Below are 17,558 nucleotides of genomic sequence, written 5' to 3' on the forward strand. Positions count from 1 at the left end.
CTGCAAAATCTTCTATGTCCTTTTTGTATGCAAAGAGATAAGAAGAAAATGACTCTCCCCTACTCTCTCTGTTGTTTAGAAACACAGAACAAATATACAATCTCTTGTCTGACTGATGAGCTTAGAGCTTCAATCTATGTAATGTTGGTTAGAAAGATCCTACCTAGGAATTGTGGTGCTCACTGCCATTTAGAAACTGATGTTTACTAGATCTGTCGGGCACAGCATTCTTATTGTCAAGATCATTGCTTCCTATCAGTCTCTGCACCATTGTAACTTTAGTAAAGTGGCATTTCCTGCTGTGTTATTACCCATTTCACTGCTAATTCAGAAAAAAATGATGAGATGTTTTAATATCAAACTTTTTGGTGATGTGATAGCAAGAAGATGAATTCCTAAACTATCTATTTGAGAGAAGGTAGATTTATATACCTAATGTTTGGAAGTAAAGATTTTAAATTAGGTAAAATATCATTTGGGTATACGCACAGGGCTGTTACAGCAGCATATTTTTCAAAGTCTCTGATTACAGATTTCAGATGCAGCAAAATAATTCAGTTCACATTTATTGAGTGCCTTGCATGCCCTCAACACCATGATACAAATGAATAGAAGGAAAAATGAATGCAGTGTCTTGCAGCTTAGTACTTGGAATTTAGGTACTCTGTAACTGTTTCTAAATGACTACAAGCATTAGGCATTAAGATAAATGTCAGAGGCCCTACCTTCAAGGAGCTCAAAATCCAGTGGGGGAAAGATGACTATACAGTTTTGAAATAGTGTGGTCAGTTTTATGATAGACCTAAGCATGGGCATAGAATCTTAGTGGAGAGGTGCCTTGCTCTGATGAGGTGGGTTTAGGATTCCTGGAAAGGGATGACTTACCTGAGCTGACCCCTGAAGCAATAACAGAGTTAAGAAATCACTGGTCGGAAAAAATGAGTCTCATTCTATAGCGTGAAAAACATGCTGTGATGCACGCTTGTTGCATCCTGTGATTTTTCTTGTTATCATTGCAACTATATAATTGTTTATATATTTGTTTAATGTCTTCTTCCCTGCTGAACTTCAGATTTTATGAAAAAGGGATCTTGTCAGTGATATGGCTGTATTCCCAGCATTTAGCAAGTGCTTAATACAAAGGCATCACTGAGTTAATATATATTCGACCAGTCTTTACCTAGTACATCTCATTTTCCACTCCCATCAGTTTTCTTTTTTCTTGAACAATTAATTCAGTCTAGTCTTCCACTTTGTTTCCTTGTTCCCTTTCTGGCTATTGAAGATTGATTAGCTTGGGTGATCACTCTCAGATCATGAGAGTGAAGAGTAGAGACTAGTAGTAAGGAGACTTATCTTCTATTTGTGTCATTGACTTTGGCAATTTGGGCAGACCATTTACAGGTGCTTTGCTTTTTCAAGTTCAGATAGGAAAAATTGTATCTCTCCTGGAGAAGGCAATGGCAACCCACTCCAGTACTCTTGCCTTGAAAATCCCATGGACAGAGGAGCCTGGTAGGCTGCAGTCCAGGGGGTCGCCAAGAGTCGGACACGACTAAGCAACTTCCCTTTCAGTTTCACTTTCATTCCCTTTGGTGGCAAGCAGCTATAAGAATAAGATTCCTTGATTGTATGAATGCTTTTTGAGCAAGAAGAAAACACTTAGAAATCTGAGACTTGAATGAAAAGCTGGAGTGAGCTGCATTCATTTCTTTTATTTTCATTTTTTAGACGTTTATTGGTGAAATTGGCCCACAATAAGCAACATGTTTTCAAAGTATACATATTGATAACTTTTGACACGTATACACCTTTGAAATCATCCATCAAGATCATTGCAATGACTTTTAAAAATCAGATAACATCAAATACAATTACTTGCAGACTTTATTGTCCGAAAACATTTTGCAGAACAAGTCCTAGAAGAAGAAACAAAACCAACTGTATAACTAAAATGTGAGCCTGAAAAAAAATGAAAATATCGGTATCATGATCTTCAGATAATGTGAAACTCCACACTAAGTTATTTCTAGAGAGGCGTTTTAATTTTCCCCGTTTGCCTGTGATCACTCAGTGCTGGTAGCTGGTGAATTCTTGGTGGGTTGAGAAGTTATGGTGTTTCTGTAGTTTTTCCCAGGTCATGAGTCTCGGGCCACAGAAGCTCTGTGCTGGGCGAAAGGACAGCGACTGTTTAGTGCTGGACTCAATGGAGAAATTATCGAGTATGATTTACAGGCATTGACCATCAAGTATGCTGTGGATGCCTTTGGAGGGCCCATCTGGAGCATGGCCGCCAGCCCCAATGGCTCTCAACTTTTGGTCAGTATGCAACTATTGGTAGTCCAAACCGAGATTTCCTCTTGCACCCATTTACACTTGCTTCCCTGTGTTCATAGGAAGGTGAAGTTACATTGTGGCCAGTCACAATTCCAGTCTGAGCTGAATTCAAGCAACCAATTGTACCTGGATTCCAATAGGAGATACATGACTGGGGTTATTACTGGAGATGTAAAAATCCCTTGTCCTTTTGCACCCTTTCTGCTTCTACTTTGGATCTTGTTTGTTCATTTATGACACCAGAGGTTTCAGTGTGGTTTAGCATCTCCCAAATTGTGTCCTTTGGAATTGGGAGATACAGACACTGTCTTTTGTTTTGCTGTACTTTGTGTTTTATGATACATTTTGTTTCAGAATTACCACGTATTAAATCCTTCTGTAGATTCACAACACATGTTAGTATACTAAAAGTTCTGATAGGTCTTTTTACAAGTCAACTTGTGGAACCATGTTTCTCAAAAATTTTTTGAGCACAGACTTAAGATTTCCCTCCTCCCCGCACATTCTTACCATTAATTTTCTGTAATAAGTTTCTGATTTTTTTTTTTGGTACTATTTTACAGTATCTTGACATATCTCCATGAAGGTGACACAGTTAATGGGTCTTTAATTTAGGCCGTTGTATCTAGCACAGACATGCCGTGAAATCCTATTTCCTCCATGTCCTGTGCAGGAATTAGGCCACTCATTGGCCTGCTTTCTGGTTGGGTTATGAAGGCTGCCAGGAACCAAATTTCTTGATACCAGTACTTTTTTCATCTCACAAACTATTTTTTCTCTTTCAGAGCAAGTGTTAGCTTGAGGGAAGAAATGTATATATTTTAAATGTGTATATTTGGTTCTCTAAAATGCTTTCTCTGTCTTCCACCCCCTTTTCCATGATAGGTTGGCTGTGAAGATGGATCTGTGAAATTATTTCAGATCACCCCAGACAAAATCCAGTTTGAAAGAAATTTTGATCGTCAGAAAAGTAAGGGTTATTTGTCATCAGGGCAGCGATTAGTGTTAACAAGAAGTTACGTTTCTGTGCCGCTGGAGATGGGATACTTTCCCATGGGTCCAGAGAGTATTTTATCTGTGTGCCAGCTTTCTGTGATGCAGGGTATATGCTGGCAGATGTCCTTAGCTCAGGTTCTCTTTACTGTGTAACATAGCGTGGTTGTGACTGCCTGGTTAGGTAATAACAGAGAAAACTGGCAGTCCAAAATAGAAAAGCAAGTGTTTCTGTGTGAATCAGTTTGTTAGTTCTCACTCACGTTAGTGAAGTTTTGATAAATGTGCATAAAGTCTCAAAACTAGGACTTTTCCTGTAGGTAGAGGCTCTGGTTCTCAGTCCTGCTAGTACATTCAAGTTGAATGTGGGAATTTTATAGACAGTTGCCCCTGTTCCAGCTGCAGCTACTCACACAGACTTCCAGATCAGAGGTTGGCAACCTGTTTCTGTAAAGACACCAGCTAATATATATTGTAGGCTTCAGCAAAGTAGCCCTGGATAATGCTTAAACAAATGGGGATGGTTGTACTTGCCTAAAACTTCATTAACGACAACTCACCTCAAGTTGGCCTTTGGGTTACAATATGCTGACTCCTCTTCTGGAGAGTGGTGTCTGAGATGTTCTCTGTGTCCAACAGTAATATTCATTCTGTATTCATCAAATCCCTGTATGTTTGTTTTTAATATCTTGCAGGTGTTGTATTTTTTAATTACAAAGGTGACACAGTGTTGTTAAAAATTTCACGCGTTTGAAAAAAAAAATTCCATGTGTTTGGCTAAGGGTGAAAGGAAAAATAAGTGGCTCATTTCAGTCTGTAGGCAACATTTTTAAATGAATCTAGACCTTTTTGTATCTTCAAATGGATGGATACATTGACGGATACATTTCCAAGAGTGCTTGCACCTGCTTTTTAGCTTATTTTTTTTTCATTTGCTATATCACAGACATCTTCCTGTGTGAGTTGAGTTGTGCTCATATGAGTGGCATTCCATTTTACAGTGTTCCATAATTTATTTGACCAAACTCCTATTGATAGATATTATTATTAATATTTTTTTTACTACTCAAGCCAGTGCTGTAACGAACATTCTTCTCTTCACTTGGGCACTCCAGTAATATTTCTCTGTGGTGAAATTGCCAGTGTAGTTGCTGTGACAGATATGCACGTTTGTATTTTGTTTGGTTACTGCCGGATCACCCTCAGAAGTTTGTGTTTGTTTGCACTCCTGTCAACCATTTATCCATTATTAAAAGCAAGCATCAAATATGTCACGTGAGTCCCAGGAAAAAGTTGTTCCTCACCTGTTACAAAACAGTTCTTCTCAAAAATGCAGTAGGTAAGCGCTAAGACTATAGAACGCTAGCCCTGTAGATCACTGTGGAAAGAGAACTCAGTTACCGTTTGCTGTATATTTACGTGTATGTCACTTTCTCCTTGGTTGTAAAATTCCCCAGGTCGAATCCTGAGTCTTAGCTGGCATCCTGCTGGTACTCACGTTGCGGCTGGCTCCATAGACTATATTAGCGTGTTTGACTCCAAATCAGGTGACTGTTTTTCTCAGCTCATTTGGGATGTGGGTCTTGTTTGCAGATTCACATTTGTCTGTTTCCAAAAGCTTGTGTCCTTGTGCTTTCACCAGCCTTCTGAGATGTCACCATGAATTTCATGTCTTTCTTAGATTCCTACTGCTGCTTTTAGGAGACTCTTGATTCTTCAATTAAATACAGTATTTTTCGTCATAAGAATTTCACACTAAAATTTGCCTTCAACCAGTAAGCCACTTAATATAAATAACCAGTAGATACCTATTTATATATACCAGTTCTTCATAAAAGAAGATGTCTGTCTCTGAGGAACCTTAGTTCTTGGTAACACAGTCATGTATTTCCTCTGCTCTTGGCCTGGAGGATTGGCTGATGGATTCCTTCAGTGATGAGACTGACTTCAACCTGTTAGGTGGCCGTCTGTACTCCCCTCTACGATGAGAGGATACACACGGCAGGGATGTCGCCTTTTTCTTTCTCTGTACTGCTTAAGCAAGTTTTTTATTGTTATCAGTCATATATGCATATAGTCAAAGAATTCCTTAAGGCTTGTTACAAAAAAGCAGGATTCCCCCAGTATCCCTTCTCCTGCTCCTCAAAGGCAATAACCTGCAACTCTTAGCTGTTTCTTTTGGTATCTGTCTCTGTGCTATACATAGTATGCTTAAAACACTGTACTTTATTTTCTCAGTTTTAGCCCATTATTTATTGACTTCTGTATTAACCCTCTTTCTTTGCACTTTGCTACATGCACTCATTTCTTCTTGATCCTCCTAGGACGGTTATATTGTAATTTTGTTCAGATTAGCAGTTGATGTTTTTATTCTCAGACTATATAGGTACTACTTGCAGAGTAAATGTCTTTTCCTTTTACTGTAAGGTCTTTTTAAATTTTATTTTTAATTGGAAAGTACCCTGTATTCTTTTCGTTAATATTGTGTGTCTGTCTCTCTCTCGTGTGTGTGATTGATACCTATATCAGTAATTCATCTCTACATTCTTCTAGTTGTATAAGGTAGGTTCTGCTACATCTGGTTTTCTTTCTCATTTTGGGTGCAGTGGGGTGCACTGCATGGCTTGCAGGATCTTAGTTTCCTGGCCAGGGATTGAACCTGGACCCCTGCAGTGAAAGCACCAGACCGCCACTAACCACGGACCACTAGGTAATTCCCACTTGTGGTTTTCTTCCTACCACTTTTGCCGCCTTGAAGGATTCTCTCCCAGAGCCTGTGCCCTGCCTCAGTCGAGTGGAGCCAGTTTCTGGGCCTGCTGCACAACTCTGAGATCTTGAATTCTGATTTTTCAACCATTCTGGGAATTTCCTTTGCTTGTTTCTCATGTAGAGTTCCCCATAGCCATGTCATGCACTTTCCTAGTTTATCACTTTGTTTGGTGGATCCTGAGAAAGGGTTTTTATGAGAAAGAATTCTACGTTGGAAATTATTTTTCCTTAGAATGTTGAAGCCCTGGTTCTTCTGTTCAACGTCTATTGCTGTTATGAAGTCTGATGCCTTTCTGGGAGTAGATGCTTTGTGTGGGTTTTTGTGGTTTGTTTTTCCTGGGAGTTTTTAAGATCTTCCTTTTATCTTTACTGTTCTGAATTTAATAATTATGTTCTTTGTTGTGTGAATCTGTTAATATCGATTATATTGGACAACTTGATAGGTTCCTTTAATCCAAAAACCCATGTTTTCCATTTCTGAGGAAAAATTCTTATAATCATTTTCTAAATGAGTTGCTCTCCATTTTTTTCTAGAATTTTAGCATTTGAATATTGGCTTTTCTCATTTATTTTCTTTCTTTTTCCTGTTACTTTTCATCTCGTAACTTTTTACTCTGCTTCCTTAGAGAGTTTGTCATCTTTATCTTAGACCTTTTCTTGAGATTTTCCTTTCTGCTGTTTGTTTCTAGACTTCTTCTTTGTTTCCTGAATGTTCTTTTTTATAGCATTCTCTTTTTATTTCATTATATAGTATACTATTCTCCAACACTATTCTCTTCTGCAACCGTTATTTATTTTTCTCTACCCCTCTCTTGGGCCTCTGCCTTCCATACTAAGGCTGTCTTCCAGTGTCTAGGGGTTCCTTTCATCACCAGACAGGTTTATTGCATCTAAGCTTCACTGAGGAATGGTCTGGCTTGACTGTCAGTATGGGGAAGCTCTAAAGACAGGTCTTTTGTCTTGTCCAAGTCATATTTCCCAGAAGTGTTTTTTGTTCTCCTGTGGGGTGATAACAAGCAGGGCCCTCAGGATTCTAAGAAAACTGGTGTTCTTAATGTTGAGTGAGAAGTTGCCACTTAATCTATGCTCCATATAGCACTCCCACCCTCAGTTACACTGATAGCCCTCTTCAGAGAATAAGTTTCTAGTCTCCTCTGAGAAGTGGAATTTGGGGAGTTGCCTGGCTTCTTAGCTGTCAGGCAGGATCTAAGGGATATCATATCAGTTCAGTCACTCAGTCGTGTCCGACTCTTTGCAACCCTGTGGACTGTAGCACGCCAGGCTTCCCTGTCCATCACCAACTCCCAGAGCTTACTCAAACTCATGTCCATTGAGTCAGTGATGCCATCCAACCATCTCATCCTCTTTCGTCCCCTTCGCCTCCTGCCTTCCATCTTTCCCAGCATCAGGGTCTTCTCTAGTGAGGCAGTTCTTCACATCAAGTGGCCATAGTATTAGAGTTTCAGCTTCAGCATCAGTCCTTCCAATGAATATTCAGGACTGAGTTCCTTTAGGATGGACTGGTTGGATCTCCTTGCAGCCCAAGGGACTCTCAAGAGTCTTCTCCAACACCACAGTTCAAAAGCATCAATTCTTTGGTGCTCAGCTTTCTTCACAGTCCAACTCTCACATCTGTACATGACCACTGGAAAAACCGTAGCTTTGACTAGACATATCTTTGTTGGCAAAGTAATGTCTCTGCTTTTTAATATGCTATCTAGGTTGGTCATAATTTTTCTTCCAAGGAGTAAGCATCTTTTAATTTCATGGCTGCAGTCACCATCTGCAGTGATTTTGGAACCCAAGAAAAGAAAGTCTGCCACTGTTTCCATTGTTTCCCCACCTATTTGCCATGAAGTGATGGAACTGGATGCCATGATCTTAATTTTCCAAATGTTGAATTTTAAGCCAATTTTTTCACTCTCCTCTTACACTTTCATCAAGAGGCTCTTCAGTTCTTCTTCACTTTCTGTCATAAGGGTGGTGTCATCTTCATATCTGAGGTTATTAATATTTCTCCCAGCAATCTTGATTCCAGCTTGTGCTTCATCCAGCCTGGTATTTTGCGTGATGTACTCTGCATATAAGTTAAATAAGCAGGGTGACAATACACAGCCTTGATGTACTCCTTTTCCTATTTGGAACCAGTCTGTTGTTCCATGTCCAATTCTAAGTGTTGCTTCTTGACCTGCATACAGATTTCTCAGGAGGCAGGTAAGCTGGTCTGGTATTCCCATCTCTTGAAGAATGTTCCACAGTTTATTGTGATCCACACAGTCAAAGGCTTTGGCATAGTCAATAAAACAGAAGCAGATGTTTTTCTGGAACTCTCTTGCTTTTTCAATGATCCTGCGGATGTTGGCAATTTGATCTCTGGTTCCTCTGGCTCTTCTAAATGTAGCTTGAACATTGGGAAGTTCACGGGTCATGTACTATTAAAGCCTGGCTTGGAGAATTTTGAGCATTACTTTGCTAGCGTGTAAGATGAGTGCAATTGTGCGGTAGTTTGAACATTCATTGGCATTGCCCTTCTCTGGGATTGGAATGAAAACTGACCTTTTCCAGTCCTGTGCCCACTGCTGAGTTTTCCAAATTTGCTGGCATACTGAGTGCAGCACTTTCACAACATCATGTTTTAGAATTTGAAATAGCTCCACTGGAATTCCATCACTTCCACTAGCTTTGTTCATAGTAATGCTTTCTAAGGCCCACTTGACTTAACACATTCCAGGATGTCTGGCTCTAGGTGAGTGATCACACCATCGTGATTATCTGGGTCGTGAAGCTCTTTTTTGTACAGTTCTTCTGTGTATTCTTGCCACCTCTTCTTAATATCTTCTGCTTCTGTTAGGTCCATACTACTTCTTTTGTTTATTGTGCTCATCTTTGCTTGAAATGTTCCCCTGGTAGCTCTAATTTTCTTGAAGAGATCTCTAGACTTTCCCATTCTATTGTTTTCCTCAATTTCTTTGCATTGATCACTGAGGAAAGTTTTCTCATCTCTCCTTGCTATTCTTTGGAACTCTGCATTCAGATGGATATATCTTTCCTTTTCTCCTTTGCCTTTAGCATCTCAGGTTTCTTAAACTTTTTTTCAACCAGTCCCTCCTTTTAACCGCACTTTCCCCTCTATTTCCAGTGTGTCTGGAGTCACCAGTTGCTGGGTCTTCTGAGGATTCCATGGTAGAAATCAGGTGGTTTCTTGGCTCTTCTTACTGCTAATTTGGGACTTAGTTTTCAGGTTCTAGTAAGTCAGTTACTACTCTGTGTCTGCTTTCCAATCCCCAAATTTTGACACTGTTGTCTTCTGTCCCATTCTCCTGGAGATTTGGAAACGAGCAGAGGAGCATATGTATGCACAGCTGGCCATTTTTAAGTGAAGTATCAAACATCTCCTTTCCATCTCACCTCCTCACCACAAATTTCTTCTGTCAACAAGCCCCTGCCCCACCCTCCTTCTCTAAGTAACATTTTGGTGTTCCATACTTGAGTTCACCATAACCACTGTTTACTGGCTCTCTGTGGTCTGGGCTCAAGCAGCTGAACTTACCAGATGCTAACATAGACAGCTTTTCAAGACTAAGGAGAAATGAGTGCTGTTCAAACGTGGGCTTTGCTTTTTTTTACCAGGGAGCGCTATTGGTAAGATGCTGGTGGATAGGCAGTACATGGGCGTGTCGAAGCGGAAGTGCATCATTTGGGGTGTGGCCTTCCTGTCCGATGGCACTGTCATAAGCGTGGACTCTGCTGGGAAGGTGCAGATCTGGGACTCAGCTACCGGGACCCTCGTGAAGAACCATCTGGTCTCGAATGCTGACGTGCAGTCCATTGCCGTATCCCCTGTGAGTATAGCCCCTTTGGAGCAGTTCCTGTCCACCCTGGGCGGGGAGGGGAGAAGGCTGTGTCGGTGCTGTGCCACCAACACTCTTCCCTAATGCTGAGTGTTGTAGTGGAGGAAGATGAGCTTAGAGCAGTGTGTCTCAAAACCCACAGAATTTGCCTGAACTCTTACTCTCCAACAGATAGAGAATAGTCCCTAAAAGGTTAGTTAGCTGAGAGGCTTTTTTCAGAGCCTCCTCATCCCCGGTTAACCCACCTTTTGACAGAGCGGGGTTTTTTTAATGTAAAATTAGTATTTTATAAACATATAATATAAGCTTTTACAATATAAACTGATACAGTGCTTTTAAAATTTTTTAATTGGAGGATAATTGCTTTAGTATGTTGCCTTGGTTTCTGCCATACAACAACGTGAATCAGCCGTTAGTATCCATATGCTCCCTCCCTTTTGAAACTCCCTTCCACCTCTCCCCCTTCCCATCCCTCGGGGTTGTCACAGATTTGCGCTCCCTGTGTTATGTAGCAAACTTCCCTCTAGTTGTTTTACACATATATATGCTTCAGTGCTGCTCTATTTGTCGCACCGTCCCCTTCCCCCATTGTGTCTACACATCTTTTCTCTCTGTCTGCATCTCTATTCCTGCCCTGCAAATAGGTTTATCAGAACCGTTTTTAAAATTCCATATATATGCGTTTATATTACAATGTTTGTTTTTCTGACTTCCTTCACTCTGTGTTACAGGCTCTAGGTTCATTCACTTCACTAGAACTGATTCAAATTCATTCCTTTTTATGTCTGAGCAGCATTCCTTGTATCTGTGTACCACAACTTCTTTATCCATTCATCTGTGGATGGACATCTAGGTTGCTTCCGTGTCCTGGCTGTTGTAAATAGTTCTGTGATGAACATTGGGGTACATGTGTTTTTTTGAATTATGATTTTCTTAGGGTATATGTCCAGTAGTATGATTGTTAGGTCATATGGTAGTTTTATTCCTAGTTTTTTAAGGGATCTCCGTACTGTTCTCCATAGGGTCTGTATCAATTTACATTCCCACTAACAGTGCCAGAGGGTTCCCTTTTCTCCACATCCTATCCAGCATTTAATGTTTGTAGATTTTTTTGATGGTGGCCATTCTGACTACAGTGCTTTCTTAAATGTAGAATTTATGTTTTCTTATTGAAAAGCTGCTTGAGACTTCAACATAAATTTTTGTCATATTACTCTTACGCATATATAAAACGGAAAGTGTGTGAAATAAAGCAATGAGGTTATTCCTAGAACTTTTTCACGTTCAGCTGGACTCTGAATCACTTGGACTCAGTTCTCAGGCTCCATGGTTCCCACACATGCCTCTCTGCCATCCACGGTGTTCATAGAAGATGCCCCACTGTGGTCACAAAGTTTTCTTTTAGGCTTTTGACAACTCTTCCAGAAGTTTTGATATTCGTTCTTTATCTAAAGATGTCACACATACAAAGATTGACAGATATAAGATTTTTATTTCAGAGATGTTAAAATGTGGGAGAGTGTGTACCTGAGAATCAAAGGATTGTGGTACTTAAAAAAAAAAAAAAAACTGAAAAAAATGCAGTGATACAAATTCCAGTCCTCAGAAATGCTTATCACAAACTCTGGAACTGGGCAGACTTTGATTTGAATCCCAGTTGTGCCACTTAATATAGTTCCATACCTTCCTCGGGCAGGTTGCTGCCTTCTACGCCTCAGTTTCTTCCTATGTGAAAACAGGAATGTTCGTAATACCTGCCTCTGAGCCGTCTGAGGAAAGGTTAAATGGGTTGTACTCGTGAAGTGCTAGGTACGGCGTCTGGCGCAGTGAGTGTGCTGGTACCATTTTTACATCTCTTAAAACCAATCCTAATTTCAAGCTTTTCTCCACACTCTCTTGCCAGAACAGATGATTATTTTTAGGTTTCTTTTTAATGGTTTTTCCTTGATTAAAGAGTGAATTTTGGCAAACACCCAGTCCTTTGATACTTGGAGGCCTTGTGTGTGTCCACAATCACATACACCCCTCTTCCAAGCTCCACTCACTCAGCTTTTCCCTTGCTTGGTTCCTGCTGCACTCCAAGAAAGCCCTTTAAAAAATTTTTTTTTGTTTTTTTTTAGTTTAACTTTTATTTTGGCTGCACTGCTTTTCATTGCAGAGCATGGGCTTTCTCTAGTTGTGGCACAAGGGCTTCTCTCATTACAGTGAGCAGGCTTCTTTTGTTGTGGAGCATGGGCTCAGTAGTTGTGGTATTTGGGCTTCTCTAATTGTGGCCCATGGACTTCATTCCGCCACCAAGGATCGAACCCATGTCCCCTGCATTGGCAGGCAGCTTCTTAACCACTGGACCACCAGGGAAGCCCCCAGAGAGCATTTGTTTCCTTAGTGCTTTTATGATACGACCTCAAGGAAAGAGAATGTGGGGTGAGAGACTTGCCTTCCCAGTTCTTCTCTGTAGGTAGGACTTCGAGCAGATGGCCACTTGATCTGTTTAGTGGAGGTAGAGGCAAAGAGCGCGTGAGTTCCTAAGCAGCTCAGTATTTTCCCTTTTGCTCTGGACTGATGTCTTTCAAACTGTACCCTCAGAGGAGGTAAAGGAGAGGCCTGTGCCCAGAGCAAAGGCTTTAGCAGCAGAGAGCATGTAGCTTTGTCAAGTCTGTAAATGGACAAGCAGGTAAACTCTTGAAGTTCCAGATTCCTTATCAGGGTAGAGGCCTATTAAATGATGATTAGGCAGGGGAAAGAAAAAGTAAAATCATGATTCATACAAACATGAAATAGACGTATGTCCAAGATTTTCTGTAACTCATTAATTAATGAGGGAGCCAGTAAGATGTCACAAGCAGTTCAAAGGGAGAAATCAGAACACAGTTATGTCAGGCCATCAGGAAGGTGAAATGTTTTACGATTTTGTTGCAAACTCAGTGTCCACAGGGCAGTCATCCACTGCGTTCTACGAAGCAGAATCCCTTTGCATCTCTACGCAAGAGAATCTTTTGCATCACTCAGCTTTTCACAATTCGTAGAGTTGTGAAATAGCTCTTGAACAATCAAAGGGCTCCCTTGACAAGGACTTGCTATGCTCATTTCAGTCCTTTAGAGTTGCTCCCAATAGGGCAAATGATACTTAACGTTCCAGCTGGTGAAAGATTAGAGATGATATGACTTAAAGTTCCTAGCACCGTGTGTAGTTGACGGCAGCTCCGTTCTCATGTGTTCAGACTTCTAACTGTTGTTGATCAGTTCACCTACTCTTTACACTATTTGACTGGTTTAACTACTGATCCAGGTTCCTGATTTTTTTTCTCACTACCCTATCAAGTATCCTGCTTTGTTTTTTTCTTACTCAGAATTATGTGCAAAAAAAAAAAAAGTTACAATGAAAATGATTTTAGAGAAATTTTAAAAAGTAGTTGTAGACACAGCAAGACTTTTTAAAACTAACAGAAATCCCTGTGCTCAACATACTGACCAGAAAGAGCCTTAAACTGGGGAACCAGGGAACCTGCATCTTTGTGATATTGATCAGGCCACTTTCCCTCCTCAGGCTGCCCTTGCTTCTCTAAAAAGAACAGTGAATTTTAGGGTTTTCTGAACTTCTGTCTTCTGGCTGCCTCTTTTGAGGCCCCTCCTCTTTTGCCCAATATTATTGCTATTCTGTTGAGGTCTGCTGCTGCTGCTGCTAAGTCGCTTCATGCAACCCCATAGACAGTAGCCCACGAGGCTCCCCTGTCCCTGGGATTCTCCAGGCAAGAACACTGGAGTGGGTTGTCCTTTCCTCCTTCAATGCATGAAAGTGAAAAGTGAAAGTCAAGTCACTGAGTCTTGTCCGACTCTTAGCGACCCCATGGACTGCAGCCCCCCAGGCTCCTCCATCCATGGGATTTTCCAGGCAAGAGTGCTGGAGTGGGGTGCCATTGCCTTCTCCGCTGTTGAGGTCTAGTTTGCATTATATGAAAGCATTCATAAGTTTAAAGTACTTCCTGTTTATTTTGTCAGCAGGGGGCGCCTTGTGACCTATTCATGGAATTGTTAGCTTCTGGAGGAAAAAAGACCCCTGCAACCTTCTGTCCCCAATTCTGGGCATTTTCCCCCATAAGCTTTCCAGGTAGAAAACCTCGGGGAATATTTTAACACTGGGCCTTGTTTTGCTCAAATGTACCTCCCTGATGATTTCCTTTCTCAGCAAGAAGACAGTTTCGTGGTGGGCACAGCCGAGGGGACAGTGTTCCATTTTCAGCTGGTCTCTGTGACTTCCAGCAGCAGCGAGAAGCAGTGGGTGCGGACGAAGCCATTTCAGCATCACACCCACGACGTGCGAGCCGTGGCTCACAGCCCCACCGCACTGATATCTGGAGGTGGGTTTTGCTCTCCGCCTGGCTGCTTCTTTACTCTGCCCGTCTCCAGTTATGTTCATGCGGAGCTTTTTCTAATTCCGATGCTTTTTCCCCTCTCCTTTTCACTGCAGGCACCGACACCCACTTAGTTATTCGTCCTCTGATGGAGAAGGTGGAGGTAAAGAATTACGATGCTGCTCTCCGAAAAATCACTTTTCCCCACGTGAGTATCATCCTTTAACCCCACCACCTCCTCACCTCCCCGTCCATCTCTCCCGCAAGACAGCACCACTCACTCTTGGGCAAATCTGTAGGTCTTCTGTAGTTACCTGCCTTCTTTCTTCCATCTGTTTCTTAGCAAGCTTCTGGCAAAGATATTTACAGGGGCCAAGCGGTTTAGGGCAGCATTCCTAGTTCAGCTTTTGGGGAAATCACTCCTTTTTCCAGTTTGGTGTGGTTTATGGAGATTTTGTTTGTTTTGGAGGCTGGCTCTTTATTATCCTGGATGAGAGCAAAAAAATCCAGGCTTCCAGAGTTCTTTTCTAGGTAAATTCATCATCTTTCTAGGCTAGAAACTCTTCTGCCCACTACCTGCTTCTACGGTCCACTCAACCAGTAAACCTTACCGAGTCTGTTTCCTCATCCTCTCTCGAATCTAGCCATTTCTCTTTGTCTACACTGCCATGATCCTAGTTTGGATCCGTGTCTGTTCTCATCTGGATTTTTTAACAATATCTTGTTAATGATCTCCTTTTATTTAGTTTTGTGTCACTCCAGCTTATTCTCCACATGATTTGTTTAGAAAGGAACTTTATTCATCGCTCCATGCTTAAATGCCTTTGGTTGGCCCTCGTTGCCTTCAGCATAAAGACCTGCTTCCTTAGCATGGCTCATGACACCTGTCTTGATACGGAGAAGAGAGGTTCTTCCCTCCCCTCTACTCTCACACTCTTGCAGCACCTCCATCCCCACCCCTACCCAGTCTGGCAGTTCTGAAGGACTTCTCTTTACTCCGCGCAATGCTCTCTTATCTTTGAGATGTTTCCCGAGCCACGTGTTTGCCTGGAACATCCTGACCTGATTTCCTTCCTGAGTGATCTTTACCAGTGAACCATGTCTGGGCTCCTGTCTTCACTGCCTTGAAAGTGAAAGTGAAGTCGCTCAGTCGTGTCCAACTCTTTGCAACCCCATGGACTGTAGCCTACCAGGCTTCTCAGTCCATGGGATTTTCCAGGCCAGAGTATTGGAGTGGGTTGCCATTTCCTTCTCCAGGGGATCTTCCCAACCCAGGGATCGAACCTGGGTCTCCCACATTGTAGGCAGACGCTTTACCCTCTGAGCCACCAGGGAAGCCCCTTACTGCCGTGGGGTTAAACTAAATATCCTTTCTACTTTTATTCATCACATATTGTGCTTAGCCGTGTTAAAATTCTTTGCACCCTTAGTGTAATTGCCTGTTTAATTTTACATCAGTCCTTTAAACTGTAAGCTTGAGAGCAGTAGCTAGGTTTTTTGTCTGTTCGTTTGTTTGCGCTGGATCCTTGGTGTGGCTCACGGGCGTCCCCTGTTTGAGCACACAGGCTGTAGAGCGCATGGGCTCAGTAGCTGCCCCCTGGCATGTGGGATCTTAGTTCTTTGACCAGGGATCAAACCCACATCCCCTATGTTGAAAAGTTGATTCTTAACTACTGGACCAACAGGGAAGTCCCAGTAGCTAGGTTTTTATTTACCGCTGTGTTTTTAGATCCTATGACAGTCCCTGGTGTATGGTAGTACTTAGGAAATACTTGTCAAGTCAGTGGATTTCAACAGTATAAGTGTTCTGAGGTGTTGCTGCGCTAGATGACCCCAGCTTGTTTCTGTCTTTTTGATTCCTGGACGGGTACAGCGACGGCTTGTTTCCTGTGCAAAAAAGAAGCAGCTCCTCCTCTTCCAGTTTGCTCATCACTTGGAACTCTGGCGACTGGGATCCACAGTTGCAACAGGTAAGCTAGGAGAAGGTTTTTTTACAACAAGAAAACTGGGAGAGAGAAGCCAGAAATTGCAGTTGAAATTCTGCTTGTGGAAAAATGGAAGTCAATTATTTTTCTGTTTGACATCCTTACTGTTTCCTGTCCACTAGATAGGCAGAGAAGTTCCTCAGAGTGTGAAAATCATTAGCTGGACACCGAATCACCTTTGGAAAGTGTGCAGTTCCATACAGTGCACCACCGGGTATAAGGGAGGCAGGGGTAGTGGAATAGTTCGCCGTGGCTGAACTGGGATCAGAACAGGCTGTTGAAAAATGACAGATTTTCATGCTGAGTCCTTCATGAAAAAGAAGGTCATGCAGATCTTACCAGGGTGACAGCCTCGTGGCCTTAGGTATGACACATGTGTGGGTGCTGTTGTTTTATAGTAGAGGCTTTGGCTTTAGGCTCCACGATGAACAAAAGAAGTTGAAGTTGAGGCCACACAAACTTCACATCCATCCACCTGCGTGCCTGGCTGTGGGGAGCAGCTTCAGAAAAGAAGCGCCATGGCCATATTCAGGGCCCCCACGGAGAGGCCAAGAAAGTGCTCGCTGTTCTCCTCTTCGTATACATGCCCCCAGAAGACTCTAAGCTCACTCTGTCAGACATGTTTCTGATTTCCCAGTGGTAGAGAGTCCATTCTACCCATTTTTTCTTTTTAAAAGAAAAAAAACATTTGTATAGCCTTCCTTTGGGAAGAAAAATATCAGAGATGTTTCTTGTTCCAGGAAAGAATGGGGATACCCTTCCACTCTCTAAAAATGCAGATCATTTACTTCACCTCAAGACAAAGGTAAGGAAGTTGAACTGGGTGTTCAGCTTCTGAAATCCAGAACATATTTCCTGTTCTAAATTTGGGTGGGGGTCCTTAGCTGATATCCTAAACTGTGTAAAATGTAAAATTATTTGAATGAAGTACTATATCAAGAGGATTGGGTTTCCTGTGATTATAAGTCAGGCATTCAGAATTTATTAGATGAATTAATACAAGAGATTGGTTTTTCTTGTTTTGGTATTATGAAGATAACATGCATATTCTTAAAAAATTCAAATAGTGCAAAAAGAGTATGCAGTGAAAAATGAACCTCCTTCTAACCCCCCAGCCCTCAGAGATGATTGCTGCCAACGGTTTCTTATGTATTCTTTTAGAAAAAATGTTCACTTGTGTGTATGTGTGTATATCCTTTCTTTTGGTACTAATGGGACTGTGCTATACACACAGCTTTGGTATCTTCCTTTTAAAACATCTTCAATTGCAC

At 41.7% G+C, this 17,558-nt stretch overlaps 1 protein-coding gene across 2 annotated transcripts in view; it reads left to right on the forward strand.

Annotated features, from left to right (window-relative positions):
• UTP4 (UTP4 small subunit processome component) overlaps positions 1–17,558 on the forward strand; it is a 30,152-nt gene that overhangs the window by 1,920 nt on the left and 10,674 nt on the right. The window contains exons 3-10 of one of the 2 annotated variants that reach the window (XM_061387716.1): positions 2,128–2,319; positions 3,223–3,307; positions 4,788–4,877; positions 9,730–9,941; positions 14,137–14,308; positions 14,419–14,510; positions 16,176–16,272; positions 17,028–17,092. In XM_061387716.1, coding sequence (XP_061243700.1) covers positions 2,128–2,319; positions 3,223–3,307; positions 4,788–4,877; positions 9,730–9,941; positions 14,137–14,308; positions 14,419–14,510; positions 16,176–16,272; positions 17,028–17,092 — 1,005 coding nt within the window. The remainder of the gene's footprint in view (positions 1–2,127; positions 2,320–3,222; positions 3,308–4,787; positions 4,878–9,729; positions 9,942–14,136; positions 14,309–14,418; positions 14,511–16,175; positions 16,273–17,027; positions 17,093–17,558) is intronic. The other variant, XM_061387717.1, reaches the window with a different exon arrangement.

This window comes from Bos javanicus, chromosome 18 (assembly GCF_032452875.1).
Source record: "Bos javanicus breed banteng chromosome 18, ARS-OSU_banteng_1.0, whole genome shotgun sequence".
Taxonomy (NCBI): Eukaryota; Metazoa; Chordata; class Mammalia; order Artiodactyla; family Bovidae; genus Bos; species Bos javanicus.